Source organism: Hemitrygon akajei, chromosome 14, assembly GCF_048418815.1.
Source record: "Hemitrygon akajei chromosome 14, sHemAka1.3, whole genome shotgun sequence".
NCBI lineage: Eukaryota > Metazoa > Chordata > Chondrichthyes > Myliobatiformes > Dasyatidae > Hemitrygon > Hemitrygon akajei.
Window position 1 is genome coordinate 89,235,632 of NC_133137.1, and position 16,042 is coordinate 89,251,673.

The 16,042-nt window shown below is 44.6% G+C and overlaps 1 protein-coding gene across 3 annotated transcripts in view; it reads left to right on the forward strand.

Annotated features, from left to right (window-relative positions):
* LOC140738761 (proline and serine-rich protein 2-like) overlaps positions 1 to 14,070 on the forward strand; it is a 49,075-nt gene extending 35,005 nt beyond the window's left edge. For all 3 annotated transcript variants that reach the window (XM_073066541.1, XM_073066543.1, XM_073066542.1), the window contains exons 3-4: positions 7,623 to 7,860; positions 9,175 to 14,070. In XM_073066541.1, coding sequence (XP_072922642.1) covers positions 7,623 to 7,860; positions 9,175 to 10,121 — 1,185 coding nt within the window. In that variant the 3' untranslated portion in view covers positions 10,122 to 14,070. The remainder of the gene's footprint in view (positions 1 to 7,622; positions 7,861 to 9,174) is intronic.
* The last annotated feature ends 1,972 nt before the right edge of the window (positions 14,071 to 16,042 follow it).

Genomic DNA, 16,042 nt, shown 5'->3' on the forward strand with positions numbered 1-16,042 from the left:
TCCGTAGGAGAGGACAGAAGACCATGGAGGAGAAAAGGAAAGGAGGAAGAGGAGCACCAGGGGGAGCTAATGGGCATGTTAGGAGATAAGATGAGTGGGAAACGGGAATAGAGAATGGTGAAGGGGGGGCAGTTATTGGAAGTTCAAGAAATTAATGTTCATGCCATCAGGTTGGAGGCTGCCCAGGCAGAATACAAGGTGTTGCTTTTCCAACTTGAGTGTGGCCTCATCGTGGCAGTAGAGGAGGCCATAGATTGACATATGGGAATGGGAAGTAGAATTAAAATGAGTGACCACCGGGAGATACCACTTTTTGTGCTGGACGGAGTGAAGGTGCTCAGCGAAGCAATCTCCCAATCTATGTTGGGTCTCACCAATATACAGGAGACCACACCGGGAGCGCCGGACACAGTAGTTGACCCCAACAGGCTTGCAGGGGAAAAGTCACCTCACCTGGAAGGACTGTTTGGGGCCCTGAATGGCAGTGGAGGGAGGAGGTGTAGGGGCAGGTATTGCACTTGTTCCATTAGCAAGGACAAGCACCACAAGGGAGATCAATATTGAGGGGCAAGCGGACAAGAGAGTCACATAGGGAGCATCACTGCAGAAATGGGAGTGGGGAAGATCTTGGTGGTGGGATTCTGTTGGAGATGGTGGATGTTATGAAGAATTATGTGCTGGATGCAGAGGCTAGTGGGTGGTAGTGAGGACAAGAGGAACCCGATGCCTGTTATGGCAGTAGGATGATGGGGTGGGGTATGAGGATAGGGTTCCTCTTGTCCTCACTTGCGCAACTCCCTTGTCCCATTCGTCCCTTATATTCCAAATATTATTCCCCATCCTTCACCATGGGTTCCTGGAACAGGCTGCCAAAGGTAGTAATGGGAGCAGATACGATAGTGGTACTGTATTTAAGAGGCCGATAGTCCTGGCACCCCTGTCAGACTCTGTGTTTAAAAGAAACGTGCCCTGCATGACTATGCAGGAAATGGAGGCATATAGATCATGAGCACACAAAAAAAGATTTACTTTAATTTGCCATTGCGTTTGATACAGTTATGGTTGTCCTTTTCAGTGCTGTATTGTTCTACATTCGGTGTTCAATGTTCCTGCAGTGGGACTCGAACATTCAGCTGTGAATTTTGCAGATGAGAAGAGGGCACGTGAGAGTCATCACTGATGGGTGCTAACTTTTTTGAAGCACCACCTCTTGAAGATGTCCTCACTGGTGAGGAAGGTTATGCCTGGGATGTCCTTATAACTTGCCTCAGGAACTGAAGGCTCCATTTCCACAACCAGACCTGAGCATATTTTGAAGATACAGATCCCATTTAAAGCAATCCCCTGTCACAGTCATCAGGAGATCCTCAATTTGCCTCACAATCAGTGACTTGTTTGCAAGCTGTCTAGATTACATCCAACTATTTATCAGACATGAACAAAGAATGATTTTACTTTTAAAGATAAAGGAAGCTCTAACTTTTTTGTCTCTAGAAAAGTTTTCTAACGTGGAGAAGGAATATTATAAAAGTGAGACAATGGTCAGTCAGTAATTACTTCTTTGGTATGTAGAATAGTTAAGTGTTTAACTATTACAGTCAATGAGCTGGCAGTTTATACTGGAGATTAGGTAGCATTTTCTGTGAACGTAGATTGTTCATTTATGCATGAGAGTGCAGAGGGTTGTAAAGTCAGCCAGTTCCATCCCAGGCACAACTTTCCTCACCAGTGAAGACATCTTCAAGAGGTGGTGCTTCAAAAACAGTGGCATCCATCGGTGGCATCTCACGTGCCCTCTTCTCGTTACTAACATCAGGCAGAAGGTACAGGAGCCTGAAGACCCACATCACTTCTTCAACTCCATCATCAGATTTATGAGCAGTCCATGAACTCATGTCATGCCACCTTGTCATTCCTTGTTTTTAAATTGCACTATTTACTGCTTTTTGTAATTTACAGTAATTTTGCTGCTGCAAAAGAACAAATTTCACATTGATAAGACAGTGGTAATAAATCTGACTGATTCACCTGGTGTAGAGTTTGCATGTTTCCCAGTGACTCTGTGGGCTTCCTTCACAAGTATTTTCCCTAAGATGAGGATTCATTGGCCACTGTAAATAGCTCCTTGGAGTAAGTGTGTTGCAAAGGAATTAAGGGAATGTAAATGGGCCCGTGATACAGGAAAAGCACGGTTATAGGGAAATAGATTAAAAATAAAGATTAGCCTCATCACCTGTACGTTGAAACGCAGTGAAATGAGTCGTTGGCATCAATGACCAACACAGGCTGAGGAAGTGCTAGTGGCATCTTGCTAACAAGCGTCACCATGCTTCCAGTGCCAACATAACACGCCAAGAACTTGCTAATCTTAACCTGTGTGTGTTGGGGATGTGGGAGGAAACTCACATGGTCATGTACAAACTTCTTGCAGAGAGCAGATGGAATTGAACCAGGTCCCTGGTGCAGTAAGGCTAACTACTATGAAACCATGTGACTGAAGGGATTCTTTCCCTGACAGCTAACATAGATCAAATGGGCAGAATGCTTGCTTTTCATCTCCTTTCAAGTGTTTGACATTGTGACTTTGATTACCATAGAGTCATAGAAAAGTACAACACAGAAACAAGCCCTTCGGCCCATCTAGTCTGTGCTGAGCCATTAAAACTTTCTACTCCCATCAGCCAGCACCAGGAACATAGCTCTCCATGCCCCTACCATCCATGTACCTATCCACATTTCTGTTAAACGTTGAAATCGAGTTTGCATGCACCACTTGAGCTGGTCGCTAGTTCCATGCTCTCATGACCCTATGAGTGAAGAAGTTTCCCTTCATGTTCCCCTTAAACTTTTTGCCATTCACCCTTGACCTCTGGCTGTAGTCCGATTCAACCTCAGTGGAAAAAGCCTGCTTGCATTTACTCTTTCTATGTCCGTTCAAATTTGCTTTCAATCTTTTATGTTCCAAGGAATGAAGTCCAAATATATTCACCCTTTCTCTATTACTCAGGTCCTCCAGACTGGGCAAATTTTCCCTGTACTCTTTCAGCCTTATTTAGGTCTTTCCTGTAGGTAGGTGTTCAAAACTGCATACGGTAATCCAAATTAAGTCTCACCAATGTCTCATACAACTTCAACATAACATCCCATCTCCTGTACTCAGTACTTTGATTTACAAAGGCCAACGTGCCAAAAGATTTCTTTACAAGTCCTATCAACCTGTTTTGCCACTTTCAGTGAATTATGGACCTGTGTTCCCAGATCATTTTGATCTACACCTCTCCTCAGTGCCTTACCATTCACTGTGTAAGACCTATCCTAATTGGTCCTACCGAAGTGAAGCACCTCGCATTTGCCTGCATTGAATTCTATCTGCTGTTTTTCAGCCCATTTTCCCATCTGGTCAGACTCCTGCTGCAAGCCATGACAGTCTTGCACGCTGTCCATAAAACCCCCAAACTTGGCGTTGTCCACAAATTTTTGCTGATCCAGTTAACAACATTGTTACGCAGATTGTTGATATAGATGACAAAAAACAATGGACCCAGCACCGATCCCTGTGGCACTCCACTAGTCACAGGCCTCCAGTCAGAGAGGCACGATCTAATACCACTCTCAGCTCTCTCCCACAAAGCCAATGTCTAATCCAGTTTACTACCTCATCTTGAATGCTGAGCAACTGAACCTTGTTGACCAGCCTCCCGTGTGTTGGTCAAGCTGACTCAGTCGCTTGGCATTCAAGATGAGTTGGATATATGCAGGACCTTGTCAAATGCCTTGCTAAAGTCCATGTAGACAACATCCACTGCCTTGCCTTCATCAACTTTCCTAGTAGCTTCCTCGGAAAATGCTATAATACTGGCTAGACGCGACGTACCACACACAAAGCTATGCTGACTATCTCTAATCAGTCCACGTCTATTCAAACACTCCCTTAGATAACTTTCCAGTGTCTTCCCCAATACAGGTGTCAAGCTCATCAGCCTATAATTTCCTAGTTTATTTTTGGAGTGTTTTATAAACATTGAAACAACACTGGCTATTCTCCAATCCTCCAGCACCTCATCTGTCACTGAAGAAGACGAAGAAGGACAGCCCTTAAATTGGCAGTGGAGTTATCGGGACACCGTCATGACAGTGTTTCCGTAGCAAACTATTCTCGTTTTTATGAGGCTGAGCTTGACACTCAAACCCAACTTGGATTCGAACTCAGGAAACTTCGCTCCGGAGTCCGGTGCTGATACTATTGCACCACCTATCACTAAGAATGATCTAAATATCTCTGCCAGGGCCCCAGCAATATCTGCACTTTCCTCCCACAGGGTCTGAGGGAACACCTTGTCAGGCCCTGGGGATTTATCCATTCTGTTTTGCCTCACTTCTACAGACTCTGTCCATCTCCTGAATAAATACAGATTCAAAAAATACATTAAAGATCTCCCCCCATCTCTTTGGGCTCCACGCATGGACTGCCATTCTGATCTTCCAGAGGACCAATTTTGTCCTTTGCAATCAGTTTTCTCTTAACGTATCTGTAGAATCCCTTGTGATTTTCCATCACCTTACCTGCAAAAGTAAACTCGTAACCTTTATCCCTCCTGATACCCTTCTTAACTGTTCTCTTGTATTCCATATGCACCTCATTTGTCCCTCTCTTTCAGGCCAGAAATAGGAAGATTATACAGTTTAACATGTGGGTAAGGAGTTGGTGTAGGAGGGAGGGCATAAGATTTTTGGATCGTTGGGCTCTTTTCCAGGGAAGGTGGGTCCTGTACAGACGGTTTGCACCTGAACAGAAAGAGGACTAATATCCCAGTGGGAAGGTTTGCTAGTGGGAATTGGGTGACAAAAGTTTGTACAGGGAACACTTTGCATCTAGTGATCACAATGCCTTTAGTTTCAATATAATATGCAAAAAGATAGGTTTGATCCACATGTTGAGATTCTAAATTGGAGAAAGACCAATTTTGATGGTATCAGAAAGGAGCTGGCAAGTGTGGATTGGGTCAGGCTGTTTTCTGGCAAAGGTGCTGCACTTGGTAAGTGGAAGGCCTTAAAAGTGAAATTTTGAGAGTATAAAACTTGTGTGGGCCTGCAGAATAACAGGTGTAGGGAGTCTTGGTTTTCAAGAGGTACTGAGGCCTGGGTTAAGAGAAAGGTATAGGCACCCGGGAGGCAAAAAAGCATCCGGGAATCTCGTTCTGGTCAGGACCTCCTCTCCGTTCCCTTAACTAATGAATCCCCTAACACCACAGCTTGCCTCTTCTCCCCCTTCCCTTCTGAGTCACAGAGCTAGACTCAGTGCCAGAGACCCGACCCACTGTGACTTTCCTCTGCTAGGTCCCTCCCCCCCCCCCCCCACAACAGTTGAGGGGGATGGCCTCGGGGGTACTCTGCACTTTCCCCTTTGTAACTGTCACTCAGTCTCCTGTGTCCTGCACCTTGGGCATAACTACCTCTCCATATCCCTATCTGTTACCACCTCAGCCTCCCAAATGATGCAGAGTTCATCAGGTTCCAACTCCAACTCCTTAACTAGGAGTGTTAGAATCTGTAGGAGGATGCACTTTTCACAGGTGGTGTGGTTAGAGGTCTCCCTGCCTTCCCACGTCCTGCAAGAGGAGCATTCCACTATCCTGCCTGGCATCTCTACTGTTCCTAACTGAGCAGCTATAAAGAAGGAAAAACAATAAACTCTACCTACACCCTTTTTTTTTTGCCTTCTCTGAAATAATCCTCGAAGAGCTAGAGCCTCAAAATCCCCATTATAACTCTGACTCCTCCAATGCTGGCCGCTCCAGCAATAGCCACTCCACTTGCCCCTGCCATACTTTTATTTGTTCTTGTCAATCGATCCTGAACACTGATTGGCTGCCGCTCAAGGCTCCAAGCTGCCACGAGTCCTGCCTTTTCTGTTTGGTCAGTGAATCAGTGAACTACATCCTCTCAGGTTTCCAGTCTCCAAATGGGCACTGCTCAAAGCTTTAATCTTTGAAGCTCCAGCTGCTTTAATGCTTAATTTCCTTATTCTATATCTGACTAGTGTTCCGTGTTCATTTGAAGAATAATTACTGGCCAATCACAAGAGACAGATAAAAATAAGCAGGTCTGTTGGAGGTACTCAGTGGATCGAGCAGCATCTGTGGAGGCAAAGGGATAGATGACGTTTCACTGAAGTTTTTTTTCTGTGTAAGTTCTATAAAGGGTGACTATTCCTTTTCCCCCACACACATTGCTCGACTCACTGAGATCCTCAAGCAGAGTGTTCCTGCAGATTCCAGCAAGTCCAATCTCTTGGGTCTACCCTCCTGTTCTTTAAGCACCAAGGGATCTTTGATGTCCACCTCAGGTGGATTCAACTTTCTGCTCTTTCAAGGAGTGAGTCAGAGTCGGGTTTGTTATCACTGGTACATTCAGTGGCCATCTTGAGGTCCACCTATACACCTGGTCGTAAATGCAAATATCGAATCAGTCAATCGTGTGACAGCAATTCAGTCCATAAAAGCATGCAGACATGGTCATGAGGTTCATTTGTCATTCAGACCAAACATCGGAATGAGGAAGAAATGTGATCGAAGTGATGTTGACTGTGGAATAATTGTTGGTGCCAGATGGGGTGGTTTGAGTATCTTTGAAAATGCTGATGATCTGGGATTTTCACACTCAACAGTCTCCAGCGTTTACAGAGAGTAGTGCATAAAAACAAAAAAAAAGCATCTAGTGAGCAGCTGTTCTGTGGGCAAAAGTGCCTTGTTAATGGGAGAGGTCAGAAGAAAATGGCCAGACTGGTTTAAGCTGACAGGAAGGTGACAGTCACTCAAGTAACCACACGTTACAACAGTGATGTACAGAAGAGCATCTCTGAATGCACAATATGTTGAAATTTGAAGTGGATGGGCTACAGTAGCAGAGGACCATGAACATACACTCAGTGGCCACTTCGTTAAGTATAAGAGGTATCCAATACAGTGGTTATTGAGTGCATGCTGTGAATTCTTTTGTTTTACAGCAGCACTACACTGCAATACATAAAATATACCATAAGTTTACAGTAAGAAATATAGATTAAAAAATAACAAGCAATTAAATAAGTAGTGCAAAAAAGAGAGCAAAAAATAGAAAAGTGATGTTCATGGGTTCATTGTCTATTTAGAAATCTGATGGTAGAGGGGAAGAAACTGTTTCTAAAGCAGTGAGTGTGTATTCATGTTTCTGTACCTGGTAGTAATGGGGAGAGGCCATGTCCTGGGTGGTGTGGGTCTAATGATGGATGGCACCTTTTTTTGAGGCATTACCTTTCGAAGGTGTTCTCGATCATGCTAGCTGAGTCTACAGCCTTCTGCAGCTTTATCCGATACTGTGCAGTGGCCCCAACATATCAAACCGTGATGAAATCAGTTAAAATGTTTTCCTTGATACCTGCTAGAGCCTTTGGTGACGGACCAAATCTCCTCAGACTCCTAATGAAGTATAGCCACTGGCGTGCCTTCTTCATAATTGCATCAATACGCTGGGCCCAAGATCAACTTTCAGCGGTGTTGACAGCCAGGGACGAACCGGTGTGCATTTCCACTGAGCTCTGATGATTTGCCTTTTGAAGCCTATTCATTCATTTGTTTCTGTAGGATGACGAGTTCATGAGTTACCTGTCTCGCGAGGAGCAAGAGTGTATTTTGTTCTTCGAGAATACACTTGACTCTCTGAATGATGATTTTGAGGACTACAGCTCAAACTCCAGCCCAAGAGTCAAGGATCCTATCACACTGCAAAGAAGTTACTCAGAAAACGAGGAAATCATTGACTTAGTGGCCACCAAATCTCAGCCGGTGGAATTCATCCCTAAATATGATAATGTGTTTCCAGGTACGTTATTTACTGAACTATATTCTGTTCCATGGATTTCAATGTGTTTAACTTGAGGCTTGATCATCGAAATAAATGCTGTTTGTAAAGGAGGAGCTTGGGGTCAAAGCCCACAGATCCAGTACAGGCCGATAGAGTGGAAAAGAAAGAGTACAACATGCTTGTCTTTATTACTCAAGGAATTCAGTTTGAGGGCGGAAAGTTATGTTACAGTTTTATAAAACTCTGGTTGGGCTGCACCTGAAGAATTGCATTCAGCTCTGGCCACACGATTATGGGATGGATGCGGAGGCTTTGGAGAGGATACAGAAGAGCATTACCAGGATGCTGTCTGATTTAGAGAACATGGGTATTGAGGAGAGGTTGAACAAACTTGAATTGTTTTCTCTGGAGCAGTGGAGGCTGAGAGGAGTATAGGACATTACAATGCAAACAGGCCCTTCGGCACATCTTGTGCCAACCATTTAACCTACTCCTAAAATCAATTTAACACTTCCCTCCCACATAGCACTTCATTTTTTTTATCATCATTTTACACACCCAACATTCACTGTCAAAAAAACTACCTCTGATATCCCTCCCGTTCCTACGCCCCATATACTTTCCTCCAATCACCTAAAAATGATGTATGTACCCTCATTTTAGCCCTTGCCACCCTGGGAAAAAGTCTCTGACTATCCACAAAGGTCATTGGCCCAGACAGCATTGGAAACGGGCCTTTTGGCCCACAGAGTCTGCACTGACGATCAAGCACGTATTTACACCAATCCCATTTTGTCCTCCCCACCTCATCAACTCCCCCCCCCCCCCCCCCCCCCAATTCCTCCACTCTTCCACGCACCAGTGATTGTTCCCAGGGACCATTTTACCCACTGGCTCACGCATCTTTGGAATGTGGGAGGAAACCCATGCCGTCACAGGGCAAGTATGCAGACTCCACACACAGACTGAACCCAAGTTGCTGGAGTTGTGAGCAGCAAACTTTCAAGCTGCTACACTGTGGTGAAACTTACTTATTCAGCAAAACAGCATGGAACAGGCCCTTCTGGCCAAACGAAGGGACTGCCCAGCAACCCACCTCCTTAACCCTAGCCTAATCACAGGACAATTTACAATGGCCGATTAATCTACTACCTAGTACGTCTTTTGACTATGGGAAAAAACTGGAGCACATGGAAGAGATCCATGCAGTCACAGGAAGGACATACAAACTTCTTATGCCCGAGCTGTGATATTATCACACTAACCACTATGCTACCATGCCATTATCTGTCTTCTAGTATTTGAAAAGTTGCTTTCTTTTCTTTGTTCCAGTTGATGAAGGTGAAGAGGAAGTCCAGGTGAACCAAGAGAAGCCTGCGGTGAAGGAGCCAAACACCCTTTCTCCCTTGCAGTTAACAAAGCAAAGGAGCTTTGAGAGGAATTCTCCCGAATCTGCACTAGAGCCCGTACAAGCGTACTGCAGTCATACAAAGCCACCAGGGTCGGTGCCAACCCCGATGGTCATCGCGCAGAAGATTGCCGAGAAGAGTGTGGGAAACGGGATCCCGTGGCCCACGCCTCAGACCGAGAGGAAGCCGTTGACCCAGGAGAAGGAGCAAGCAAGTACAAGCTCGCTCACTGAAGGTCAGGCGCTCCCGTACAAAAACATCAAAGTCCAGAGGTTCCCGTCCAACATTAGCATCTCTGTGCCGAACAAGGAGTACAACAACACCATCTCTAAGGCGGCGGTCAAAGTGCAAGAACGCAAAGCTCAAGTGCTGGCAAACCTTGGCGGCACCAGCCTTCTTGCCGCAGAGTCAGAGCCAAGTCAACTTCGGGGCTTAGTCAACAGCCCCAGAAGGAGCAGGTCTCTGAAGCATCCCGTGTCCAATGAACCGGCGGGCATGGCAGCGCCAAAGCTGGGCTCAGTCAACGAATCGCCGGACGAAGTCGATTCGGGGCTACTGAATGGCTACAGACCAAAGGTCAGGGGCTCTGGCTCGAGCCAGTCCATGATGGTCCCCGCTGTGTCCAAAGGCACTCACCCGGCCGGCCTCACCCTGAAATCTGCCTCCCTGCCATCCGGAACCACGGACTCTGCCCCCCGGACTGACTTACCTGACTCTCCAGTGGTGCGCAGAGCAAGCTCTTTCCAGCAGCCATCGGGATTCCGGACACCGGGGATTACTGTCCAGTTCTCAGGCCGCAATTCCAATGATGAATCCCGTAGAGAAGCACTGCGCAGGTTGGGTATTTTGAGGCTTAGCAAGGATCAATGACACCCTGACTGATCTTTTCTGGGAATATTTATAATGCTCTTTTTAAAAAAAAAAATAAATAAATAAATAAATTCAGGAATAAGGATGCAGGCTCTTTCTACGCTGCCTCTGGATTGAACCAAAAGGATTTCCACAGAAAATTGTTGGGGTGTGAACTTGCATTCGATTGCCTGGGAATGCGAGATGGGGAAGGCACTATTTAACCGGATACGTGTGTCCAGAAAAAAAGGTACCTGCGTGATCAACATCCATCAGATATTCTCAAGAATCCCAGCAAACCCAGGCCAGTCTTGGCATGAGCCCACAGGAAACAAATTAACCCAGTGAAACATATGAAGCCTCACTTTTCTCCAGAGTTCTGGATGCTGAGGGGAGATCTAATTGAAGTTTATAAGATTATGAGAGACATAGAGTTGACAATATATTTTTCCAAGGACTGTAATGCCTCATACTAAAGGACATGCATTTAAGGTGAAAGGGGGTAATTTCAGAAGAGATGTGAGTGGCAAGGTTTTGACACTGAGTGTGGTAGGTACTTGGAATACACTGCCTGGGGGCAATGGTAGAGGCAGAAACATCAGAGTATTTTAAAAGACGTTTAGATGAATGTGAGGAAAATGGAAGGATATAGACAATGTGTAGGCAGAAGGGATTGGTTAAGTTAGCCAGTAACTTACTAATTTAATTGTTTTGGCACAACCTTGTGGGCTGAAGGGCCTGTTCCTGTGCTGTACTGATCTCTGTTCTAGGCTCTCACCCAAGCTATGCAATGTTCATTCCTTTAGTTTGGACTATGCAGCATGTCAAGTTGGGTAACGTTGGGACTCCTGGGTTACTGACTCTGAGAAAAGCTTTCTCAAACCTTTTCATAAAATTCCCTGTGACGATAGGTTGAGCGAGCAAGTGGAGGATGAGAGGTGACTTCCATGCCTCCATCAAGATAATAAGAGGCATAGATTGAGCAAACAGCCAGAGACATTTTCCCAGGACAGAAATGGCTAATACAAGAGGACGTACTTCTAAGGTATAGGGAGGTTGTCAGAGGTAAGCTTGTTTACACAGAGTGGTGGGTGCACGGGACACCCTACTAGGTGTGGTGGTAAAGGCGGATACATCAGGCGCATTTAAAAGACTCATAGATAGGCACTTGGATGATAGAAAAATGGAGGGCTATGTAGGAGGGAAAGGCTGTTTAAAGACAGTGTAACACTTGGAATTTACTTGCCCAAGTTATCATGACAGCCATCGTCTTGATGTACCTCAGAGCTGAGAATCCAAAATGATATCTGGTCATATACTGTACTTGCCTCCAGCCTTGGCTTGCATATGATGGTTACAGTCTGCAAACTGTTGATAAATCTGTTGATGCCATATTTTATTTAGAGATACAGCACATTAACAGGCTCTTCCAGCCCAGTGAGCCCTCAACGCCCGATTACACGCTTGTGACCGATTAACCTACTAACCCGCACATCTTTGAAAAGTGGGAGGAAACTGGAACACCTAGAGGAAAGCCATGTGGTCATGAGGAGAACGTACAAACTTGTACAGACAGCGGTGGGAATTGAACCCGGGTTGCTGTAATAGCATTACACTAAGTGTACACTACGATGCTAGCCTGATCATTCACCAGCTGGCCATGTCAAAGGGTGTGTGGGCATCTGATCCAGGGAGTTTGCATCTGCACACTACATGCACAAACTTTGAACGCTGACATCGGGACACCGTGCCCCTGCACCCAAAAAGGCCAAGTCTACAATAGTTTTTGGGTGTGGCTGCAGGCGAAGAATGGTTAAGAGTATGGCAAACAAGTCACTAACACTTCAACTGCACATGCTTTATCAATTCAGACAAATAGAGTGATTAATAAGCTGCTCACTTTACACAAGATATTGACGGGTGCCTTTGTCAAGTCTTCAGAAATGTTTTGTAATATTGTCCTTAATGAGACATTCATGGACACTTTGCCTCATATTAAGTAATCTATTAAGGGTTATAATTACACGAAGGAGGATATGATTCTCAAAGCGGTAATATGAGATCTTAAGTTTATGAACAAGACTTTTCGATGATGTTAAGGGAAGGTCCATTCTGTTGATGAAAATACAGTGCTTGCCAACAATTTCTGTAATGTTTTAAAACCAGTTAAAACTGGCCCAGAGTGGCTCTTGGTCCTGAGTCTGTAATTCTAATGAGTTCAGTTGCAGATAAAGTGTATTTAATTAAGTATTTTTATATAACTTGCAAATTAACATTGTAAAGGGCTCCACATCTCTGTTACTGTGCTCCTTCCTTATAAACCCTTTCGCTGTCCAACTCATTTTCGGAAGTCCTGTTTTTCTGTCTGGTGAACGGAACTGAATTTCCGATGCAGATTCATTCGTCGCGTACAGTGAAACGTCATTTGCGTTAACAGCGCAAGAGTGTGCTGGGGGCCGCCCACAAGTGTTGCCACAGATTCCGACACCAGCATAGCATGCCGCGATACTCCACAGAACAACACCAGCAATGAGATAGCAGCCCCTTTCCCACCCTCCCTCCCATGTTATATTTCTAAAATAATTTCTCATCTTTTTGCAGACCAACATTCTCCATACTAACGTAACCGATTTCTTTGGAAATTCGAGTGTGTCTTTTGCCTACATAGCTGATTATAATCCTTCTAAACCCCATTCCTGCCTTCTCCCTGTAACCTTTGATGTCCTTGCTAATCAGGAACTTTCAGCTTCTGCTTTAAATATACCAAATGACTTGATCTGTGGCTAAAGAAATTCCTCCTCATCTCTGATCTAAAGGGGTGCTCTTCTATTCTGAGGCTTTGCCACCTGGTACTGGACTTGTCCTGATGGGGAAACATCCTCTCCACGTCCATTCCATCCAGGCCTTTCAATATTCCATAGGTTTTGATGAGATTTCCCCCCCCCCCCCCCACACCATTTTTCTAAACTCCAGTGAGTACAGGACCAGAGCCATCAAAGAGTCCTTGCACATGAACCCTTTCAGTCCCATGATCATTCTAGTGAACCATACTCCCAACTGCGGCGTGAACAGGATTTTCAGCTGATTTGCAACATATCCTTAGTGTCTTGGGATGAAATTAGTAGAACACTGTGATCTGGTTGAGTGGCATAATGTGAAATGCTTATTCAGATTTAGTTCACGTTATCAAATGTAACTATATGTATGAACTGGTGCTGAATATATTACCTTATGCAGAATATATTACCTTAATGCAATATCTGTCATGTATACTCAGTATACTTAACTGATGATTTTGAAATGTGATCTTAAGTTGTATTTACACAGAATATACATATAAAATAAGTCAAAAATATACTTCATTAACTTTGTTACTTGTCTTCTGTTGATAAACGTAATTTTATGTGTCCCTGTGTGCAAAATATCGACAACACAAAATGCTGGAGGAACTCAGCAGGACAGGCAGCATCTATGGAGGGGAATAAACAGCTAACTTTTTGGGCCATCAGGGCTCCTGGTTTTGTGTGTTTGCTCTGAATTTCCAGTAGTTAGACATGTTGTTAATTCAGTATTTTCCTAAGCTCCTCACATTTGTGAATCATTTTCACCTGCCTTTCCCACCCACCACCTGACGTTACCTTCTGCTCCTTTCTTTTCCAGTCCCACTGAAGCCTCTCAGCAGGAAAGGTTGACTGTTTATTCATCTCCACAGATGCTGCCTGACCTGCTGAGTTCTTTCAGCATTTTGTGTGTGTTTCTTTGGATTTCCAGCACCTGTAGAATCTCTTGTTTTTCAAAATGTCGACAATTTTTGTTTTACACAGAACTGTGAAAGGTTTCTCAAATGGTCGGCACATCATGGTGGGCTGAAGGGTCTGTTCTGTTCTACATTCTATATTGGTGGAAGGTGTTATGTAATGTATTTGTTATTGTAAATATTACTATTAATAATAAAATAATTTTTGCCATAGTGGGAAATGTTTAATATAAAATGTCTTGAAATTATTTTGTCCCATAAAATAATTCATAAACTCAGGAGGTCCTAAAGAGTTTTGAAACCTTCAATCATTGTTCTGACATTGGGCATGCAGTAGTCATCTTAGGCACTGCAAATTCCCATGAATAGCAAGATGATAATGATCTGATGATTTGTCCTGATTCATCTTGTTTTCAAAGGTTCACAGTTTCTTTTATAATCGAAGTATGTATGCGGCATCCAACTCTGAGATTCGTCTTCTCCAGATAGCCACGAAACAAAACCATGGAAGTCAGTTCAAAAAGAAGCAGCAAACCCAAGTCCCCCACAAAGAAAAAGAATGGCAACATGATCATCAATCCTCAACTCCCCCCCCCCCACCCTCACAAAATGCTGCAAGATCAGTGACCCGCAAATACCCTTACCCCCAGCTCAAAAAATTTAGAGATACACCCCTTCTGGCACAACTAGCTGCCCCACCCAACAACCCATCTATTTAACATGTGCCTAATTACAAGACAATGATCAATTAACCTACTAACCAGTACGTGTTTGGACTGTGGGAGGACGCCAAAGCACCCAGAGGAAACCCACTTAGTCACAGGGAGAGCATACAAACTCCTTACAGACAGCAGCGGGAATTGCACCTCATTTCCTGGTGTGGTAAAGGCTAATACTAACCTCTACACTACCGTGGTGCCCTGGTACTGTGGTATCCTGAGGGGTAAATATGTGCTCAGCTGTTGGTCCCTACATTAACAATGGTCCTGCGATAAATTACACCCCCCCCCCCCCACCCTGTGTACATCATGCCTGACGATGAAGCTCAGGGATCCCTGGAAAATGTGAACCACCTCCCTATCCTTGGAGCCACCCCTCAACAGAAGTAGACATCGGTGATTAAGCCCACCCTCGTCTTCAGTCAAAGAGAGTAAAAAGGACTCGGAGATCGAGACCTCAAACCCAGTGCAAAGCTTCAGTCCTTCCATTTACTTCTGAGTCCTGGACTATATAGGGAGGGCATCTCGAGGCAGTAAGTAGAAATTTACAGAAAACTGCCTCCTGTTATAAGGTTTTTCCCAGGGTTGGGGCAATCAAGAACTAAGGGAATTGCTTTGCAGTGAGAGTGGAGAGATTTAGTAGGAATCTGAGGGGCACCTTTTTCCACACAGAGGGTGGTCCGCATTTGGAATGAGCTGCCAGAGGAAGTGGTTGAGGCAGGTACATTAACAACATTTAAAGGTTTTAGGATCGGTGCATGGACAGGAATATTTTAGAGGGACGCAGGTCAAACATGGGCAAAAGGTTCTAGCTTAGTGGTTAGCATGGATGAGTTGGGCCAAAAGGCCTGCTGCCATGCTCCACGATCTAAACCTGAGCCCAACACGATCATGAAGAAAGCACATCAGCAGTTTCACCTCATTAGGAGTTTGAGGAGATTCAATATGTCATCCAAAGACTCAGACAAGTTTGCTCAGATGTACAGTGGAAGGCATTCCGACTGGTTGTCTCATCGCCTGGTATGTTGGATTGCAGAGGGTTGTAGACTCAATCAGCTCCATCATGGCACATCTATCCCCACCACTGAGGACATCTTTGAGGGGCAGAGCCTCGAGGAGTCGGCATCCATCATTGAGGACCTTCACCGCACAGGACATGCCCTCTTCCCTTTACTACCATCAAGGAAGAGGTACAGGAGCCTGAAGACCCACACCTAACATTTTAGGAACAGCTTCCCCTCCATATCAGGTTTCTGACATTGCATGAACACTACCTCTCTATTCCTCTTTCACACTATTTATTTCTTTACTTATTATTCCAGCTTACAGTAATTTTTATGTCTTCCACTGTTACTGCTGCCACAAAACAAATTTCACAACATATACCAGTGGCAATAATTCTGATTCTGACTTTATGAATCTATGACATCACACACAGGGTGACCCATTCCCATGTTCTAGAGATA